The sequence below is a fragment of the Heterodontus francisci genome, chromosome 17, assembly GCF_036365525.1.
Source record: "Heterodontus francisci isolate sHetFra1 chromosome 17, sHetFra1.hap1, whole genome shotgun sequence".
Taxonomy (NCBI): domain Eukaryota; kingdom Metazoa; phylum Chordata; class Chondrichthyes; order Heterodontiformes; family Heterodontidae; genus Heterodontus; species Heterodontus francisci.
The window spans coordinates 10,740,460-10,760,252 of NC_090387.1; the positions used below are offsets into that span (position 1 = coordinate 10,740,460).

Below are 19,793 nucleotides of genomic sequence, written 5' to 3' on the forward strand. Positions count from 1 at the left end.
GTTGAACAATAAATGCCAGCCTTGCGAGTGACATCCAGGTTCCATGAATGAAAAAGAAATTGAGGTTATTTAGTTATACTGAGTGCTACAGTATTATGAGACTGTCCACTCACTTCTGGTATCTGGGTTAAAATTTCGCACACATGGATGAGATAATAGTCCCATGACATTCCAACATCACAATTGTGACTACACTTCAAAAGTACCTCATTGGTTATAAAGCATTTTAGGATGTCCTGAGCTCACGAAAAGTGCTACGTAAATGCAAGTCTTTCTTTCTTTTCTGTGCTTGCGCGGTAGATAAACATACATCTTTGTTTGCACTGGAGTGCTGACTTGGGTTGCATTAGAGTGCTATATTGGAAGTTTGGTAACTGAGGATAATTAAGGGTTAATTTTATCTTAAATCTAATCTGTCTTTTATTTAGCAGATTAACTTAACAGTTGCTGTTAGGGTTGGAGAAGGTGAGTTTTAGACCAGCTTTAAACAGAGTTCACTCAGGCTCTGCTTGCAGCTACGCCTTGTTAATTAGATAACTGGCTTAAACCAGTTTTCAGGGGGCTAGAGTCAGTCAGTATAAAAGTGAGCCAGCTGACAATGCTGACTTGGGTTGCATTAGAGTGCTGACTTGGGTTGCATTAGAGTGCTATAGTGGAAGTTTGGTAACTGAGGAAGTTCGGTAAGGAGGGAGCGAGGAGCTCCTTTATTTCGTACCTGTCCTCAGAGTGAGGGGAGCCGAGAGCTTCCAAAGAGCACAGGTGACTGGGAGAAGACTCAGAGGGCGGAGTTCTGGACCGGTAAGTATAAAAAATCTTACCTCTGGTAAAAAACCTGAAAGTGACGTCACAGGAAAGCTGTGACCTGATTGGCTGGGAGGGATATTTTTTTTACTGAATTTGAAAATAAACCATTGATAAAAATTGATTAAAACCCTAATTAACTAACTAATAAGTAGAGTAACTAAACCAGAGGGAGCAGATCATTGTATTTACTTAGCATTTAATATTTATAGTAGGAATCTAGCACCAGGGACCAGATAGTTAATTATAACAATTTAGTAAGGATTTAATAAGTATTTATTTATTTTAATTTAATTTATTAATTAGTGCTGGAAATGTCAGTTAGAGGGGTGAAATGCTTCACCTGTGAGATGTGGGAGGTCTGTGACGCTTCCGGCGTTCCGGACGACTAAGTCTGCAGGAAGTGTACCCAGTTGCAGCTCCTCACAGACCGCATGGATCGGTTGGAGTGGCAAGTGGATGCACATAGGAGCATGCAGGTGGCAGAAAGTGTCATAGACAGGAGTTTTAGAGAAGTGGTTACACCCAAGGTGCAGGCAGATAGATGGGTGACCGCTAGAAGGGGCAGGCAGTCAGTGCAGGTATCCCCTGTGGCTATCCCCCTCTCTAACAAGTATACCGTTTTGGATACTGTTGGGGGGGATGGCCTATCGGGGGAAAACAGCAGCAGCCAGAGCAGTGGCACCACGGCTGGCACTGTTGTTCAGCAGGGAGGGAAAAAGCGCAGAAGAGCAATAGTTATAGGGGACTCTATAGTCAGGGGCACAGATAGGCGCTTCTGTGGACGTGAAAGAGACTCCAGGATGGTATGTTGCCTCCCTGGTGCCAGGGTCAAGGATGTCTCTGAACGGACAGGGGGCATTCTGAAGGGGGAGGGTGAACAGCCAGAGGTTGTGGTACACATTGGTACCAATGACATAGGCAGGAAGAGTGAGGAGGTCCTGCAGGGGGAGTTTAGGGAGTTAGGTAGAAAGTTAAAAGACAGGACCTCTAGGGTTGTAATCTGGGGATTACTCCCTGTGCCACGTGCCAGTGAGGCTAGAAATAGGAGGATAGTGCAGCTAAACACGTGGCTGAACAGCTTGTGTAGAAGGGAGGGTTTCAGATATCTGGACCATTGGGATCTCTTCAGGGACAGATGGGACCTGTACAAGAAGGACAGGTTGCATCTAACCTGGAGGGGCACAAATATCCTGGCTGCGAGGTTTGCTAGTGTCACTCGGGAGGGTTTAAACTAGTGTGGCAGGGGGGTGGGAACCAGAGCAGTAGGACAGCAAGTGAAATAAATGAGGGGGAACTAGTAAATAAGGCCAGTAAGACTGAGAGGAAGAGCAGGCAGGGAGATGTTGCGGAGCACAGCGGGACTGGTGGTCTGAAGTGCGTTTGTTTCAATGCGAGAAGTATAACGGGTAAGGCAGATGAACTTAGAGCTTGGATTAGTACTTGGAACTATGATGTTGTTGCTATTACAGAGACTTGGTTGAGGGAAGGACAGGTTTGGCAGCTAAATGTTCCAGGATTTAGAAGCTTCAGGCGGGATAGAGGGGTATGTAAAAGGGGTGGGGATGTTGCATTACTTGTTAAGGAGAATATCACAGCTGTACTGCGGGAGGACACCTCGGAGGGGTCATGCAGCGAGGCAATATGGATGGAGCTCAGGAATAGGAAGGGTGCAGTCACGATGTTGGGGGTTTCCTACAGGCCTCCCAACAGGCAGCGGGAGGTAGAGGAGCAGATATGTAGACAGATTTTGGAAAGATGTAAAGGTAACAGGGTTGTAGTGGTGGGTGATTTTATCTTCCCCTATATTGACAGGGACTCACTTAGAGCTAGGGGCTTGGATGGGGCAGAATTTGTAAGGAGCATCCAGGAGGGCTTCTTGAAACAATATGTGGATAGTCCAACTAGGGATGGGGCTGTACTGGACCTGGTATTGGGGAATGATCCCGGCCAGGTGGTCGAAGTTTCAGTTGGGGAGCATTTCGGGAACAGTGACCATAATTCTGTAAGTTTTAAGGTACTTGTGGATAAGGAAAAGAGTAGTCCTCGGGTGAAGGTGCTAAATTGGGGGAAGGCAAATTATAACAATATTAGGCAGCAACTGAAGAATTTAGATTGGGGGCGGCTGTTTGAGGGTAAATCAACATCTGACATGTGGGAGTCTTTCAAACGTCAGTTGATTAGAATCCAGGACCAGCATGTTCCTGTGAGGAAGAAGGATAAGTTTGGCAAGTTTTGGGAACCTTGGATAACGCGGGATATTGTGAGCTGAGTCAAAAAGAAAAAGGAAGCATTCGTAAGGGCTGGAAGGCTAGGAACAGACAAATCCCTTGAGGAATATAAAGACAGTAGGAAGGAACTTAAGCAAGGAGTCAGGTGGGCTAAAAGGGATCATGAAAAGTCATTGGCAAACAGGATTAAGGAAAATTCCAAGGGTTTTTATACGTATATAAAGAGCAAGCGGGTAAGTAGGGAAAGGGTTGGCCCACTCAAGGACAGAGAAGGGAATCTACGTGTGGAGCCAGAGGAAATGGGCGAGGTACTAAATGAATACTTTGCATCAGTATTTACCAAAGAGAAGGACTTGGTGGATGATAAGCCTCGGGAAGGGAGTGTAGATAGTCTCAGTCATATCATTATCAAAAAGGAGGAGGTGTTGGGTGTCTTGCAAAGCATTAAGGTATATAAGTCCCCAGGGCCTGATGTGATCTACCCCAGAATACTGAGGGAGGCAAGGGAAGAGATTGCTGGGGCCTTGACAGAAATCTTTGCATCCACATTGGCTACGGGTGAGGTCCCAGAGGACTGGAGAATAGCCACTGTTGTTCCTTTGTTTAAGAAGGGTAGCAAGGATAATCCAGGAAATTATAGGCCGGTGAGCCTTACGTCAGTGGTAGGGAAATTATTAGAGAGGATTCTTCGGGACAGGATTTACTTCCATTTGGAAACAAACGAACTTATTAGCGAGAGGCAGCATGGTTTTGTAAAGGGGAGGTCATGTCTCACGAATTTGATTGAGTTTTTTGAGGAAGTGACAAAGATGATTGATGAAGGAAGGGCAGTGGATGTTATCTATATGGACTTCAGTAAAGCCTTTGACAAGGTCCCTCATGGCAGACTGGTACAAAAGGTGAACTCACACGGGATCAGAGGTGAGCTGGCAAGATAGATACAGAACTGGCTCAGTCATAAAAGACAGAGGGTAGCAGTGGAAGGGTACTTTTCTGAATGGACGGGTGTGACCAGTGGTGTTCCATAGGGATCAGTGCTGGGACCTTTGCTGTTTGTCGAATATATAAATGATTTGGAGGAAAATGTAGCTGGTCTGATTCGTAAGTTTGCAGAGAGCACAAAGGTTGATGGTTTTGAGGATTGTCAGAGGATACAGCAGGATATAGATCGGTTGGAGACTTGGGCGGAGAAATGGCAGATGGCGTTTAATCCGGACAAATGTGAGGTAATGCATTTTGGAAGGTCTAATGCAGGTTGGAAGTATACAGTAAATGGCAGAACCCTTAGGAGTATTGACAGGCAGAGAGATCTGGGCATACAGGTCCACAGGTCACTGAAAGTGGCAACGCAGGTGGATAAGGTAGTCAAGAAGGCATATGGCATGCTTGCCTTCATCGGTCGGGGCATAGAGTATAAAAATTGGCAAGTCATGCTGCAGCTGTACAGAACTTTAGTTTGGCCACACTTTAAATATTGCGTGTAATTCTGGTCGCCACACTACCAGAAGGATATGGAGGTTTTGGAGAGGGTACAGAAGAGGTTTACCAGGATGTTGCCTGGTCTGGAGGGTATTAGCTATGAGGAGAGGTTGGATAAACTCGGATTGTTTTCACTGGAACAACGGAGGTGGAGGGGCGACATGATAGAGGTTTACAAAGTTATGAGCGGCATGGACAGAGTGGATAGTCAGAAGCTTTTTCCCAGGGTGGAAGAGTCAGTTACTAGGTGACATAGGTTTAAGGTGAGAGGGGCAAAGTTTAGAGGGGATGTGCGAGGCAAGTTCTTTACACAGAGGGTGTGAGTGCCTGGAACTTGCTGCCTGGGGAGGTGGTGGAAGCAGGTACAACAGCGACGTTTAAGAGGCATCTTGACAAATACATGAATAGGATGGGAATAGAGGGATACGGTCCCCGGAAGTGCAGAAGGTTTTAGTTTAGACAGGCTTGGAGGGCCGAATGGCCTGTTCCTGTGCTGTATTGTTCTTTGTTCTTTGAATGTACTGAAACATCAGGGTAAGAAAAATTGATTTAAAAACAAGCCTGCAGTCTCTGATGTAGTTGTCTCGAGCATTGGATAAAGTAAGCTTCAATCATCTGCAATTCTCAGCTTGCCTAGCTAGCCACGTGGCACTAATTTGTTGGCAATCTCACTCTTAAATGAAGGACAGAAAAATTGGAGGCTGGAAATGCTACAGTCATACAATAGAAGATGTCGTTATGAGGCTAAATTGAGGTGAATCATGTGTGTGAAATAGGAGGCAACTCTGGATTAAAATGGTTCCAGCTGTATTTAAAGTATCTGAGACTATTACAAAATGCCGAATAGCAAAAATAATCTCTCCTTACAACACTGTTGTACCACAAATGACTTTTTGTTTGCAGTTCACTGGCTCAGTGAGTTTCACACTGCTCATTAAGGCAGAAACTGGTGGGTTCAAGTCCCACTCCTGCAGGCTTCAGTCCAAAATCTAGGCTGGCATTCTAGTGCAGTACTGAACAAGTGCTGTACTGTCAAGGATTGGCAATAAATGCTGGCCTTGCTAGTTGTTCAGCCAATAGTGGGCAACTCAATGACTTAAGCAATCTCATGATTACTAACTGCCTTCTAACTGCTGTTGTGAAGAGAGCAGTTTGCATCAGAAATGGGGTTTCTTTAGTCTGTAGAGTAGCCTAGTGGCTTTAATGGGCTAACAATACAGAGGTTATGAGTTCAAATCTCACCAGTGGTGCAGCTGAATTCAATAAATTGACAATGTATGGGCTGCCAGCAGAAAAGGAACAGAACAGTTGCTGGATTGCTGTAAAAATCCAACAGTTTCGCTACTATATTCTTCAGGGAACGGATTCTGTCCAGATCTATATGTGTAACTCCAGTCTCGCGCCACGTAGTTACCTCCTCTTGCCTTCTGACATGGCCTAGCATCTTACTCAGTTGCAGAGACAAAAGAACATAAGAAATAGGAGAAAGATTAAGCTAGCTGGCCCATGGAGCCTGCTCTACCATTCAGTTAGATCTTGGCTGAACTTCTACATCAACTTCACTTTCCTGCCTCATCCCCATGTCTGTTGATTCTCTTAATGTCCAAATGTTTTTCAAGCTCAGTCTTGAATATACTCAGTGATTGAGCAGTCCTGAGGGGTAGAGAATTCCAAAGATTCACAACCTTCTGAATGAAGCAATTTCTTTTCATCTCAGCCCTCAATGGCTGACTCCTTACCCTGAGAATACCCACTTCTTCTAGATTCTCCAGCGAAAGGGCTAACCTCTCAACATATATCCTGTCAAGCCCTCAAAGAATTTTATAGGTTTCAATGAGATCAACTTTCTTTTTTCTAAATCCAGAGAGTATAGGCCCATTCTGCTCAATCTCTCCTCATAGGACAGTCCTCTCATCACAGTTATATATCTAGTGAACCTTTGTTGCACCCTTTCCAAGGCAGTTGTATACTTCATTAGGTAAGGAGAATATAATTGTACATAGTGCTGCAGGTGTGGTCTCGCCAAAACCCTGTCCAACTGCAGCAGGGCTTCATAACTCTTATACTCCAACTCCCTTGTAATAAAAGCTAACATACCATTTGCCTTCCTCACTGCTTGCTGCACTTGTATGTTAACTTACTGTGATTCATATACAATGACTCTCAACTCCCTCTGAATACCAATCAGTTGAAGATGAAGGTCTACTACCTTCTCAAGGGCAACTGGAGATATGCAGCAAATCTGGCCTTTCCAATGACATCCACAACCGGGAAATGTATTATCTGTATCATTGTCTTCATGCCTTGATCAGGATGACAGTAACAATGTCATAGGATTCCTGGTTAGAATCAATCATTTTACTGTAGGAAACAATGTAAGGAAGGGAGGAAGGAAACAACATTAATATATTAAGAAAATAAATATATTTTAACACTTATTCTCCATTTCCCTTTCTAGTTGCACACAGATCTTGATCTAGCAAGTAGAAATGTCAAGTACATCCTGTCGGGAGAGGGCGCTGGTACAATCTTTATGATCAACGACAAGACAGGGGACATTCATGCTATGAAGAGACTTGACCGTGAGGAGAAGGCTGAGTATACACTGACCGCACAGGCTATTGACCGGGAGACTGATAAACCTCTGGAGCCCCCATCAGAGTTCATCATCAAGGTTCAGGACATCAATGACAACGCACCTGAATTTTCAAATGAACCTTATCATGCAACAGTGCCAGAGATGTCCTCTGTGGGTAAGTCTATGCACACTTCTCCAGTTCACGTTCAGCAAGATAAAACCACCTCTGGATTCTTCTTTCTTCCTATGACATTAACTGAATCTTAAATTATAATCTCTGTAAACTTCAGCTCATCCAAAAGTACTGCTGTCCAGATCCCAACTCGCACCATCCCCTTCACCTATTTACTCTGTGCTCACTGATCGACAACGCCTCCTGCTTGTAAAAGTCTCATCATTATTTTCAAAATCCTCCATGACCTGGCCGCCTCCCTATATCCGTTAAATAACCTATAAAATTCTAATAGGACTTGACAGGGTAGATGCAGGAAGGATGTTCCCGATGATGGGGGAGTCCAGAACCAGGGGTCATAGTCTAAGGATATGGAGTAAACCTTTCAGGACTGAGATGAGGAGAAATTTCTTCACCCAGAGAGTGGTGAACCTGTGGAATTCGCTACCACAGAAAGCAGTTGAGGCCAAAACATTGTATGTTTTCAAGAAGGAGTTAGATATAGCTCTTGGGTTTAAAAGGATCAAAGGGTATGGGGCGAAAGCGGGAACAGGTTACTGAGTTGGATGATCAGCCATGATCGTAATGAATGGCGGAGCAGGCTCGAAGGGCCAAATGGCCTACTCCTGCTCCTATTTTCTATGTTTCTATGTTAGTTCCTCCAGCCCAACAAACCTCAAAGATCTTTGTGCTGCTCCAATTCTGGCCTCTTGCACATCCCCAATTTCCATTGCTCCACCAATGGCGGCCATGCCTTCAACTGCCTCAGCCCTAAGGTCTGGAATTCCCTCCCTAAACCCCTCCACCTCTCCAACTCTCTCCCCTCCTTTAAGACAGTCCTTAACATTTACCTCTTGACAAAGCTTTTTGTCACCTGACCTAATATCTCCATATGTGGCTCAGTGTCACATTTTGTTTGACAATGTTCCGTGTGGCACCTTGGAACGCTTTGCTCCATTAAAAGGTACTATATAAATGCCAGATTTTGTTGTTTAAGGGATGTAATTGCACTGATCACGCACGATTCCTTCAGAAAAAATTCTCCTTTTACAGAACCATTTTGCGGAGGATTGGGAAATTCCGACTGTAGGAAATATTTAATGACACATCCTTGCAAAGTTTGTGTTTTGATCTCTGTTTCCTTTTATCAAATATTGAGTCATCTAAAAAGTTAAATAGACTTGTAGCACCAATCACAAGCTCTTTTTTTTAAAATCAAGAAACCTGTTGCGCTGTGGGAGGTGCCATCCTTTGAGTGAGGCTTTAGCCTCTGACCCTATCTGTGGTCCTTCGAAGAAGTGCAGGGAGTTCTCCCTGATGTCCTGCCCAATATTTATCCCTGAACCAACATCCCTGAAACAGATTATCTGGTCATTATCTCATTGCTGTTTGAGGGTTCTTGCTATGTGCAAATTACCCCATTTCCTACATTACAAAAGTGACTGCACTTCAAAAATACTTCATTGGCTGCAAAGCGTTTTGGAATGTCCTGAGGTTATGTTAGACCTTGTATAAGTACAGTTTGCGTTAACTGCTATTGTTAACGATTCTCTCCCAAGTACTGACCCCCTCTCCATCAAATCTGTCATCATCACCACTCTTGTCAAATGCTTACCTTGACCCCCTCTGTCTTCACAAATAACCACCCTATCTCCAACCTCCCTTTCTTCCCCAAAGTCCTTGAATATGTTGCCACCTCCCAAATCCATGTCATCGTTCACATGTTTGAATCCCTCCAATCAGGTTTCTGCCCTTGCTGCAGAACCGGATTACCTCTTATCAAATGACATCCCATGTGACTGTGACAAAAGTAAACTTTCCGTCCTCATCTTTCTTGACCTGCCAGCAGCTTTTGACACAGTTGACCACACCATCATCCTCTAAAGCTTCTCCACCATCATCCAGCTGATTGAGACTACACTCGCCTAGTTCCATTCTTATCTAATCATAGCCAGAGAATAACCTGCAATGTCTTCCCTTCCAGCTCCCACACCATTACCTAGGTGTCCCCCATGGATCTATCCTTGGACCCCTTCTAGTTCTCATGCTGCCCCTCAGCGTTGTCATCTGAAAGGAGTGTTAGTGTTCACATGTACGCTGATGACACCCAGCTCTATCTCACCAGCACCTCTCTTGACTCTTCCACTGTCTCTAAACTATCAAACTAACTGTCCGACATCCAGTACTGGAGGAGCAGAAATTTTGTCCATTTAAATGTTGGGAAGACTGAAGCAATTGTCTTTGGTCCCCGCAACAAACTTGGCTCCCTAACCACAGACTCCCCATCCCTCTCACTGGCAACTTCCGAGATTGAACCAAACTGTTTGCAACCTCAGTGCCATATTTGACTCCAAAATGAGCTTCCAACCACATATCCGCGCCATCACTAAGGCCACTTATTTCCAGCTTTGTGACGTCAGCCAACACTGCCCCTGTCTCTGCTCATCTGCTGTTGAAATCATCACCCATACCTTTGTTACCTCTAGACTTGATTATTCTAACACACTCCTGGTCAGCCTCCCATGTTCTACCCTTCGACAACTTGAGGTCATCCAAAGCTCTGCTGCCCCGTGTCCTCACATCACCAAGTCCTGTTCACCCATAGCCTCTGTACTTGCTGGTCTACATTGAAAAAATAACAGCTCAATCTTAAAAGTTTCCTCCTTGTTTCAAATCACTCCCTGGCCTTACCCCCTCCCTATCTCCGTAATCTCCTCCATCCCTACAACCCTTCGATATATCTCTGCTCATTTAATCCTAACCTCTCACCATAGAAGGAGCATTGTTTCAACATTGGTGGCCATGCCCTCAGCTGGTTGGGCAACTGGTTGGAAACTTTGGAATTTCTTCCTTAAACCTCTCCACCTCTCTACCTCTCTTTCCTCCTTTAAGACACTCCTTAAAACCTACCTGTTTGACCACAGATTGTTGAGGGACGTTCCATACCTGCTCCCCAGAAGAAACATGCAGGTTTCCCCTACAAAGATGGCTGCTTTAGAAGTTGAAAAGAAAATCAATGGTGCCCAGCTCACCATGGGTCCAGGCAGCAGATGATCAGCGTGTGCCTGTGTCAATCATATGCTGTGACTTCTGAAGGCCTGGGTTGCAAGACCTCCCGACATAGCAAGTCCCTGTCCTTGACCCTTATTTCACTGCCCACACCTCACCCCCCACCCCCCCAGCTTACGTTCAGGTTCATTGGAACACTGCAAGAGGCCGAGGACAGAAAAGTCAGAGTAGGAGAAAGGTGGAGAATTATAATGACAGGTTTCTCAGAGCTCAGGGTCACGCTTGCAGACTGAATGGAGGTGTTCTTTAATGCGGTCACCCAGTCTGTGTTTGGTCTCCCCATTATAGAATTGTGAGAAGCAAATACAATCTCCTCCAGCCCCTAACCCTGTACTCATCTAATTTTGAGTATACTCTCTTGAGTATACTCTCTTGAGTATCCCCGATTTTAATTGGTAGCCATGTCTTCAGTTGCCTCGGCCCTAAGATCTGGAATTCCCCCCATCCCACCCCACAAACCTTTCGCCTCTACCCTCACTTTCCTCATTTAAGACTCTCCTTAAAGCCTACCTATTTGACCAAGCTGTTGATCATCTGCTCAGTGTCATATTTAATTGAAAGAAGTACATGTAAATTACTGTTTCATATGGAGGGAGTATTTAGGGCCTTGGATGGTGAGAAGGGAGGAGACTAAAGGGCAGGTGTGGCACCTCCTGCACTTGCATGGAAAAGAGGAGGTGTTGGGGGTGATTGAGGAGTGGCCCAGAGTATTGTGGAAGGAACAGTTTTTTTGGAATGCTGAAAGGGAAGGGGAAGATGTGTTTGGTGGTGGCATCATGCTGGAGGTGGCAGAAATAGTGGAAGATGATCGGTTGAATACGGAGGCTTTTGTGGTGGGAGGTGAGGACAAGGGGAACCCGATCGTGGTTTTGGGAGGGAGAGGAAGGGTGACAGCAGAACTGTGTGAAATGGAAACTACATAGTCGAGGGCCCTGTCAACTATGGTGGGGGAAATCCTCGGTTAAGGAAAAAGGAAGAGATATTGGAAGTGCGAGCATGGAAGGTTACAACATCCGAACAGATGCGATGATGATGGAGAAGCTGGGACAATGAAGCTGGGGTGTGAAGAAGTATATTCAAGGTAGCTGTGGGAGTCAGTGGGATTAGAGTGAATATTGGTTGATAGCCTATCACTAGAAATGGAAACAGAGAAGTCAAGGAAGGAAAGGGAGGAGTTGGAGATGGACCATGTGAAGGTGAGAGAAGGATGGAAATAGGAAGTAAAGTTGATGACATTTTCCAGTTCAAGGTGAGAGCAGAAAACAGCACCAATACAGTCATCAATATATTGGAAAAAGAGGTGAGGGAAGGGGCCTCAGTAGCACTGGAACAAAGAATGTTCCACATATCCCACAAAAAGGCAGGTATCGCCACGACCTATGTGGGTACCCATAGCAACACCTTTTATTTGGAGGAAGTGAGTGCGGTTGAAGGAGAAGTTGTTCAATATGAAAACAAGTTCAGCCAGGCAGATGAGGGTGCTAGTGGATGGGGACTGGTTGAGCCTTTGTTCAAGGATGAAGTGGCGAGTTCTCAGACTCTCCTGTTGGGGGATGGAGGTGTAGAGGAATTGGTGAAAAGGAAATGCTTAGGTCCAGGAAACTGGAAACTATGAAAGTGATGGAGGGCACCGCAAGATGTAGGTAGGAAGAGAGTGGACAAGGGGAAAAAAATATCGTCACGATAGAAAGAAATCAGTTCTGTGGGGCAGGAACAGGCTGAAACAATGTGTCTACCAGAATAGTCTTCCTTATGTATCTTGGGAAGGAGGTAAAAGTAGGCTGTTTGGGGTTGGGGGACTGTGAGGTTGCAGTCAGTGGAGGGAAGATCTCCAGACGATACAAGGTCAGTGACAGTCTTGGAAGCAATGGCTTGATGTTTGGTGGTGGGGTCATGGTGCAGTAGTGCAGCAAGTTCAGAGGGAGACAGGTTAGAGTGAGTGAGGGCAGCAGAGAAATTGGGATGTCGAATTTAACGCCAGCAATTAGGGGGTAACATATTGGCATGGATAGAGGATTGGCTGGCTAACAGGAAACAGAGAGTAGGCATACGTGGGTCATTTTCTGGTTGGCAAGATGTAAAGAGTGGTGTGATACAGGGATCTGTGCTGGGGCCTCAATCTTTTACAATTTATAGAAATGACTTGGATGAAGGGACCGAAGGTCTGGTTGCTAAATTTGCTGATGACGTAAAGATAGGTAGGAAAGTAAGTTGTGAAGAGGACATAAGGAGGCTACAAAGGGATATAGATAGGTTCAGTGAGTGGGAAAATATCTGCCAAATGGAGTATAATGTGGGAAAATGTGAAATTTTACATTTTGGCAGGAAGAATAAAAAATAAACATATTATCCAAATGGTGAGAGATTGCAGAGCTCTGAGATGCAGAGGGATCTGGGTGTTCCAGTGCATGAATCTCAAAAGGTTAGTATGCAGGTACAGTAAGTAATTAGGAAAACTAATAGAATGTTATCATTTATTGCGAGGGGAATTGAATACAAAAGTAGGGAGGTTATGCTTCAGTTATACAGGGCATTAATGAGACTACATCTGGAGTGCTGTGAACAGTTTTGGTCTCCTTATTTAAGGAAGGATATAAATGCGTTGGAAGCAGTTTAGAGAAGGTATAGTAGGCTAATACCTGGAATGAGCAGGTTGTCTTATGAGGAAAGGTTGAATCGGCTAAGCTTGTATCTTCTGGAATTTAGAAGAGTAAGAGGCGACTTGATTGAAACATATAAACATACAAGATCGTGAGGGATCTTGACAAGGTGGGGATGTTTCCCCTTGTGGGAGAATCTAGAACTAGGGGTCACTATTTAAAAAAAGGGATCACATTTAAGAGGGGTCGCATCTCTTAAGGGGTCATGAGTCTTTGGAATTTTCATCCTCAAAAGGCAGTGGAAGCAGAGTCTTTAAATATTTTTAAGGCAGAGGTAGATAGATTCTTAATAAGCAAGGGGGTGAAAGGTTATTGGGGGTTGGCAGGAATGTGGAGTCGAGGTTACAATCAGATCAGCCATGATCTTATTGAATGGTGGAGCAGGCTTGAGGGGCCGAGTAGCCTACTCCTGCTCCTAACTTGTATGTTCAGATCTCAATGAAAAGATTGAGAGAGGGTAAGAGGCCAGAGGGAGGGGTCCAGGTGGATGGAGAATACTGGAGTCAGGTAAAAGGGTCTGCTGTGTGTGGGGAGGTCTCCTGGTCAAAGAAGTGGGTGCAAAGGCGAAGGCGGTGGAAGAAGAGGTTTCATTAGCTTGTGGCAACGGAATAGTCTGAGGGAGGTGAAAATTCACAGTTTTAAGGCTATGGAAAAGAATGTTTGAGAAGGTTAAACCCTGAGAGTGGGTGGGCGCAGGTGATGTGGATAGGGGAGAAATTCAACTTTGAGGAGGTATAAAGAACACAGTAATGGATCAGCCTGCCCATTTTTTCATTCCATAGAATTCAAAACTCATTTCACATAAGAGCCTTACAACAGCAGTCTTTCATGCATTCAGTCTGGGCTGGATTTGAAAGCATGTCTCATAGATGGAAGCTCAGTCATAGTGAGGGAGGAGATTGCAGAGCCTTTGTCCTTGATCTTTATGTCGTCATTGTCGACAGGAATAGTGCCGGAAGACTGGAGGATAGCAAAAAAAATGTTGTCCCCTTGTTCAAGAAGGGGAGTAGAGACAGCCCTGGTAATTATAGACCTGTGAGCCTTACTTCGGTTGTGGGTAAAATGTTGGAAAAGGTTATGAGAGACAGGATTTATAATCATCTAGAAAAGAATAAGTTCATTAGCGATAGTCATCACGGTTTTGTGAAGGGTAGGTCGTGCCTCACAAACCTTATTGAGTTTTTCGAGAAGGTGACCAAACAGGTGGATGAGGGTAAAGCAGTGGATGTGGTGTATATGGATTTCAGTAAGGCGTTTGATAAGGTTCCCCACGGTAGGCAGAAAATACGGAAGTATGGGGTTGAAGGTGATTTAGAGCTTTGGATCAGAAATTGGCTAGCTGAAAGAAGACAGAGGGTGGTGGTTGATGGCAAATGTTCATCCTGGAGTTTAGTTACTAGTGGTGTACCACAAGGATCTGTTTTGGGGCCACTGCTGTTTGTCATTTTTATAAATGACCTGGAAGAGGGTGTAGAAGGGTGGGTTAGTAAATTTGCGGATGACACGAAGGTCGGTGGAGTTGTGGATAGTGCCGAAGGATGTTGTAGGGTACAGAGGGACATAGATAGGCTGCAGAGCTGGGCTGAGAGATGGCAAATGGAGTTTAATGCGGAAAAATGTGAGGTGATTCACTTTGGAAGGAGTAACAGGAATGCAGAGTACTGGGCTAATGGGAAGATTCTTGGTAGTGTAGATGAACAGAGAGATCTTGGTGTCCAGGTACATAAATCCCTGAAAGTTGCTACCCAGGTTAATAGGGCTGTTAAGAAGGCATATGGTGTGTTAGCTTTTATTAGTAGGGGGATCGAGTTTCGGAACCACGAGGTCATGCTGCAGCTGTACAAAACTCTGGTGAGGCCGCACCTGGAGTATTGCGTGCAGTTCTGGTTACCGCATTATAGGAAGGATGTGGAAGCTTTGGAAAGGGTGCAGAGGAGATTTACTAGGATGTTGCCTGGTATGGAGGGAAGGTCTTACGAGGAAAGGCTGAGGGACTTGAGGTTGTTTTCGTTGGAGAGAAGGAGGAGGAGAGGTGACTTAATAGAGACATATAAGATAATCAGAGGGTTAGATAAGGTGGATAGTGAGAGTCTTTTTCCTCGGATGGTAATGGCAAACACGAGGGGACATAGCTTTAAGTTGAGGGGTGATAGATATAGGACAGATGTTAGAGGTAGTTTCTTTACTCAGAGTAGTAGGGGCGTGGAACGCCCTGCCTGCAACAGTAGTCGACTCGCCAACTTTAAGGGCATTTAAGTGGTCATTGGATAGACATATGGATGAAAATGGAATAGTGTAGGTCAGATGGTTTCACAGGTCGGCGCAACATCGAGGGCCGAAGGGCCTGTACTGCGCTGTAATGTTCTAATTCTAATCATTCATTAGCCTTCCTGACTCATTCTAAGATGCAATCAGAAACATTGTAACAATAAGTTGTTTTTCTTTGAAAAAACACTTTTTATTTTAAAATTATTGTGATTCCAATGAGTTTTCCTAGGGTTGCATCCTTCCATCAAAGAATTTGTTTAATCTAGTGCATAGCCTTTTTAAGAATGTATATCTTGCTGTAATAAAACCCACATTTTTGCTGTGGAGTCGACCGTGTAACACTCTCAGGCTCTTTACTGTTGTAATTAGCTGCACAAACCCTCTCCTGCCAGCAGTGCCCTGGACTAGAAGTAGTCCTCTGGCTGTAAATATTGACTGTAATTTTGCTATGGTTGTACAAATCACTGGGAGCTGAAATAATGCTTTTTAATCATTTCTAATCTTACGCCAAAATGATCGCAGGCAGACGTTTTAGCCTGTGGATTTCCTTTTTTTTAAAGTATTTACTGAAATTGCAACCCACAGCTCTTTGGCAAAGCTTTCTAGCAATGCAGAAAAAAATTATCTCCAGCATATAGAGCATGAGCTATAATAAACAATAACTGTAAATCTCTTTTTCATTCCCTCACTCTCGTAATCTCTCTCTTGCTTTCATCCCCTCGCTGTTTTTCATTTTCTCCTTCCCCTCACTGTCTTTTACTCTCTTTTATTTTCTCTGCTTTCTTTTATTTTCTTTTTCTTTCATTTTCTCTTTCTTTCATGCCCTTTTATTCCCTCTTTTAGACACCAAGTTCTGGAATTCCCTTTAAATCTTTTTGCCTCTATTCTCCTTTAAGAGTCTCCTTGAAGCCAATCTCTTTGACCAAGGTTTCAGTCAACTGTCATAATGTATCCTTCTTTAGCTATTCTTTTTTCTGTAATGCTTCCATGAAGTGCTTTGGGTCAACATGCTGTATGAATGTAAGTTGTTGTTTCATTCCCCATTCTTTTCTCTTTCTCTCTTTACTTCTTTCTTTTCTCAGTCCCTCTTTCCCTCCCTCTCACCTCAATCTCCCATTTTCTCTCCATCCCTCTCCCCACTTCTCTCTCCTGCACCTCCTTCTCACCTTCACTCTCTCTGCTGGCCTTTGCAACCCGTGCCAGTTGTATTGAATGCTGTACAAATAAAAATGACCCAAAGCCTGTTGCCATCCCCACACTGGAGAGGCTGTTATATATTTGATATATGATGCTCTGCACCCAAAATCACAGAGGAAATCATTGGCAAAGGAAAGAGGACGATTAGAGCAGAGCCTTCAGTAAGGGTGGCCCCTTACAACACATTCTCTGTGACTTTTATGCGACTGGTTGATGTGAACAAATTAAAATCATTAAATAGTCAATATTTAATTAAGTTTCTACCCTTGCACAGGATATATTGTATGCTGCAAACCCTTATAGGTTTGTGAGTGTATAGCACGCAAAGCCCAGACCAATATTTATACTGGTGGGGAAGGAGAAAGGACCATGCTCCCTTGAAAATCATTTTATCTCCTTTTTTATTATATCAAAAATGGTTAGTTCCCAGGAGACTATGAATAGTTTGCAGTTTTTAGCTGAGGTTATAATGATGACAGCCCAGTCAATTGATCCAGACTGGCAATAAAATGTGCTAGCTTCCAGGGATAAAACATCCAGCTTCAAAATAAATGCATGCATGTCGAGCTTTTCAGTACCAGTTTCTCAATTATTGTTAAAGAATTTGTTTTATCGTCAAAGTCTGCCACCACATTTTCCGGCGCCTTTTTCTCTTTTACTGCATCTTGTCTGCATTGAGTGAGCTAAGCTCATTGAAGCTGCAATTAGAGATGGTACAATTAACCTCAACATCCTTGGGATGAAGGAGGGGAAAATCATTCATGGTGGCTACTCATGATCTCCACCCAATGGCCATGCCTGGGACATATACCTCTGTGGACATCAGGCAAAAGTAAAATTGGTCTTGGATCAACATGACATCAATGGTTTGTTGTCCCTACATAGTTCAGCACTGTGCATCTCAGGCAGTTCTCCAATGATGCTTTAGTAACAATGCATAACTATATTGCATGTTTAAAGCAGAAAAACATTCCAAGCCAACTCGGTTCAGGTATGGACACAAGGAGGAGCAAGAGGAGAATTTGGGAAGATGATTCACAACTCAGTCAAAGATTTAGGTTTTTTGGGAGGCTGCTGAAGCTGGGGAAGGAAAAAACAAGGAGGTCAGGTTTGTAGAAAGTTCTAAAGTATGGGCAGCAAGACAGCTGAAGGATCTACTAACAGTGATAAAGTAGAAGCTGAGGCCATTAACCCCTCCAGCCCGTTCCGTCATTCAACTAGATCATGGCTGACCTCAAGTTCATTTACCTGCCTTGTTCCATATCCCTTTATATTGTTATTGAATAAAAAATACTTGTCGCAGCATCCTCAGCTTTTTGCAGAAAGATTTCTTCTACCCATTGTGTGAAAAAGTGCTTCTTGAAGCACTCCTAAATGGTCTAGCTCTAATTTTAAGATTGTGCCTCCTTGTGCTGGAATTCCCCACCAGAGGAAATAGTTTCTCTGTGTCTATGCTTTTGAATTCCTTTATCATTTTAAATGTTTCAATTAAATCACCCCTCAGCTATCTAAATTCATGGGAATATAAGCAGATGAAGCGCATAATGAGCAGTAGACCAGAGTTGGAAGAGTGGAGGGTATAAGTAGGGACATAGAGTTGGAGGAGCTGAAAGAATTAGGAAGGAGAGAAGCAATGGAGGGCTGTATAGATGAAAACAATGATTTTGAAGTTGAACAAAGGATTTTAAAGCCATAGATTGAGGCATTGAGAGAGGCAATAAAGATTAGTAAGGACAGAAATGAGAGGTGAGAGGAAGTTTGAGCAGGATAGGGTGCAGTTGGCAGAATTCTGGATAAGTTAAAGCTTATGTGCAGTGTGCCTTGGATCCAATAGAAAGGGAATTGAAAAAGTTGAGCCTGGATGTGAGAAAGGTGTTTGAAAAGGTTTTAGTGGATGTTGGGAATAAGGTAGACTTGGAGATGAATGATATTTTGGAGTTGGTAGTAAACTATGGTGGTGATGGACTGGGATTTGAAAGTCAGGAGGCTATGATTGCTCACAGCTAGGCTGTGCTACAGTATGGGTGAAGTGCATAGGAATCAGGGGTTAAGGTGGATAGTTTCTGCTGGGGTCCAAACAGGATGGTTTCAGCTTTGCCAGTTGAACTGCAGAATTATTTGGTTCCCTAGAAAAGGTAAAAAGCCGAGCGATGACCTAATAGAGGTCTTTAAAATTATGATAGAGTAAATGCCGAGAATCATAGGATCGTAGGAAATAGCAGCAGGAGTAGGCCATTTGGCCTGTCGAGCCTGCTCCGCCATTCAAACAGATCATGGCTGATCATCTACCTCTATGCCATTTTTGCCCACTATCCCCATAACCCTTCTCTTCTTTGGCCTCCTTATCTCGAGAGACAATGGGTAAGCGTCTGGAGGTGGTCAGTGGTGTGTGGAGCAGCCCACTGACCCATAACCCTTGATGTCCATAGAACCATGTCATTGGTATCCAGAAATTTATTGATTTTTGTCTTGAACATGCTCAATGATTGAGCTTCCACAGCACTCTGGGGTGGAGAATTCCACAAAATTCACCACCCTCTGGGGAAAGAAATTCCTCCTCATCTCAGTCCTAAATGACCTGCCCCTTATTCTGAGACTATGTCCCCTTATTCTAGACTCACCAGCCAGCGGAAACATCCTATCCACATCCACCCTGTCATGCCCTGGAAGAATTTTGTAAGTTTCAATGAGATTATCTCTCATTCTTCAAAATTCTAGAGAATACAGGCCCAGTTTCTGCAATCTCTCCTCATAAGACAATCCCATCATCCCAGGGATTAGTCTGGTGAACCTCCTTTGCACTCCCTTTTTGGCAAGTATAACCTTTTAGATGAGGGGATCAGAACTGTACACAATACTCCAAGTGCGGTCTCACCAAGACTTTCTGCAGGAACCCTTCCAGAATGTATAGTATTTTTAAAGATAACCATCAATGCATCTACTACCTCTGTAGCCACTTCGGTCAATACTTTGTGATGTAGCTCATGGTCCAGCAGATTTATCAACTTTCAATCCAATTAATTTTTTGAGTACTACCTCTTTATTGATACCAATTACTCGCAGTTCATCATTTTTACAAGTCCCTTGGTTCCCTCATATTTCTGGGAGATTTTCTGTGTCTTCCTCCATGAAGACAGACACAAGGTAATTGTTTAGTCTATCTGCCATTTCCCTATTTTCCACCACAAACTATCTTGTCTCCACATGCAATGGACCCACATTCGGCCTTGCTAATCGTTTCCTTTTCACATACCTAAAGAAGCTTTTACCGTCCACTTTTATGTTTCAGCTAACTTGCAATCATAATCCCTTTCTTTATCAGTTTCTTGGTCCTCCTT

The 19,793-nt window shown here is 43.9% G+C and overlaps 1 protein-coding gene across 3 annotated transcripts in view; it reads left to right on the forward strand.

The window, feature by feature from the left end:
* Window positions 1-19,793, forward strand: part of LOC137378719 (cadherin-8-like) — a 194,578-nt gene that overhangs the window by 57,452 nt on the left and 117,333 nt on the right. For all 3 annotated transcript variants that reach the window (XM_068049077.1, XM_068049079.1, XM_068049078.1), the window contains exon 3: window positions 6,970-7,264. In XM_068049077.1, coding sequence (XP_067905178.1) covers window positions 6,970-7,264 — 295 coding nt within the window. The remainder of the gene's footprint in view (window positions 1-6,969; window positions 7,265-19,793) is intronic.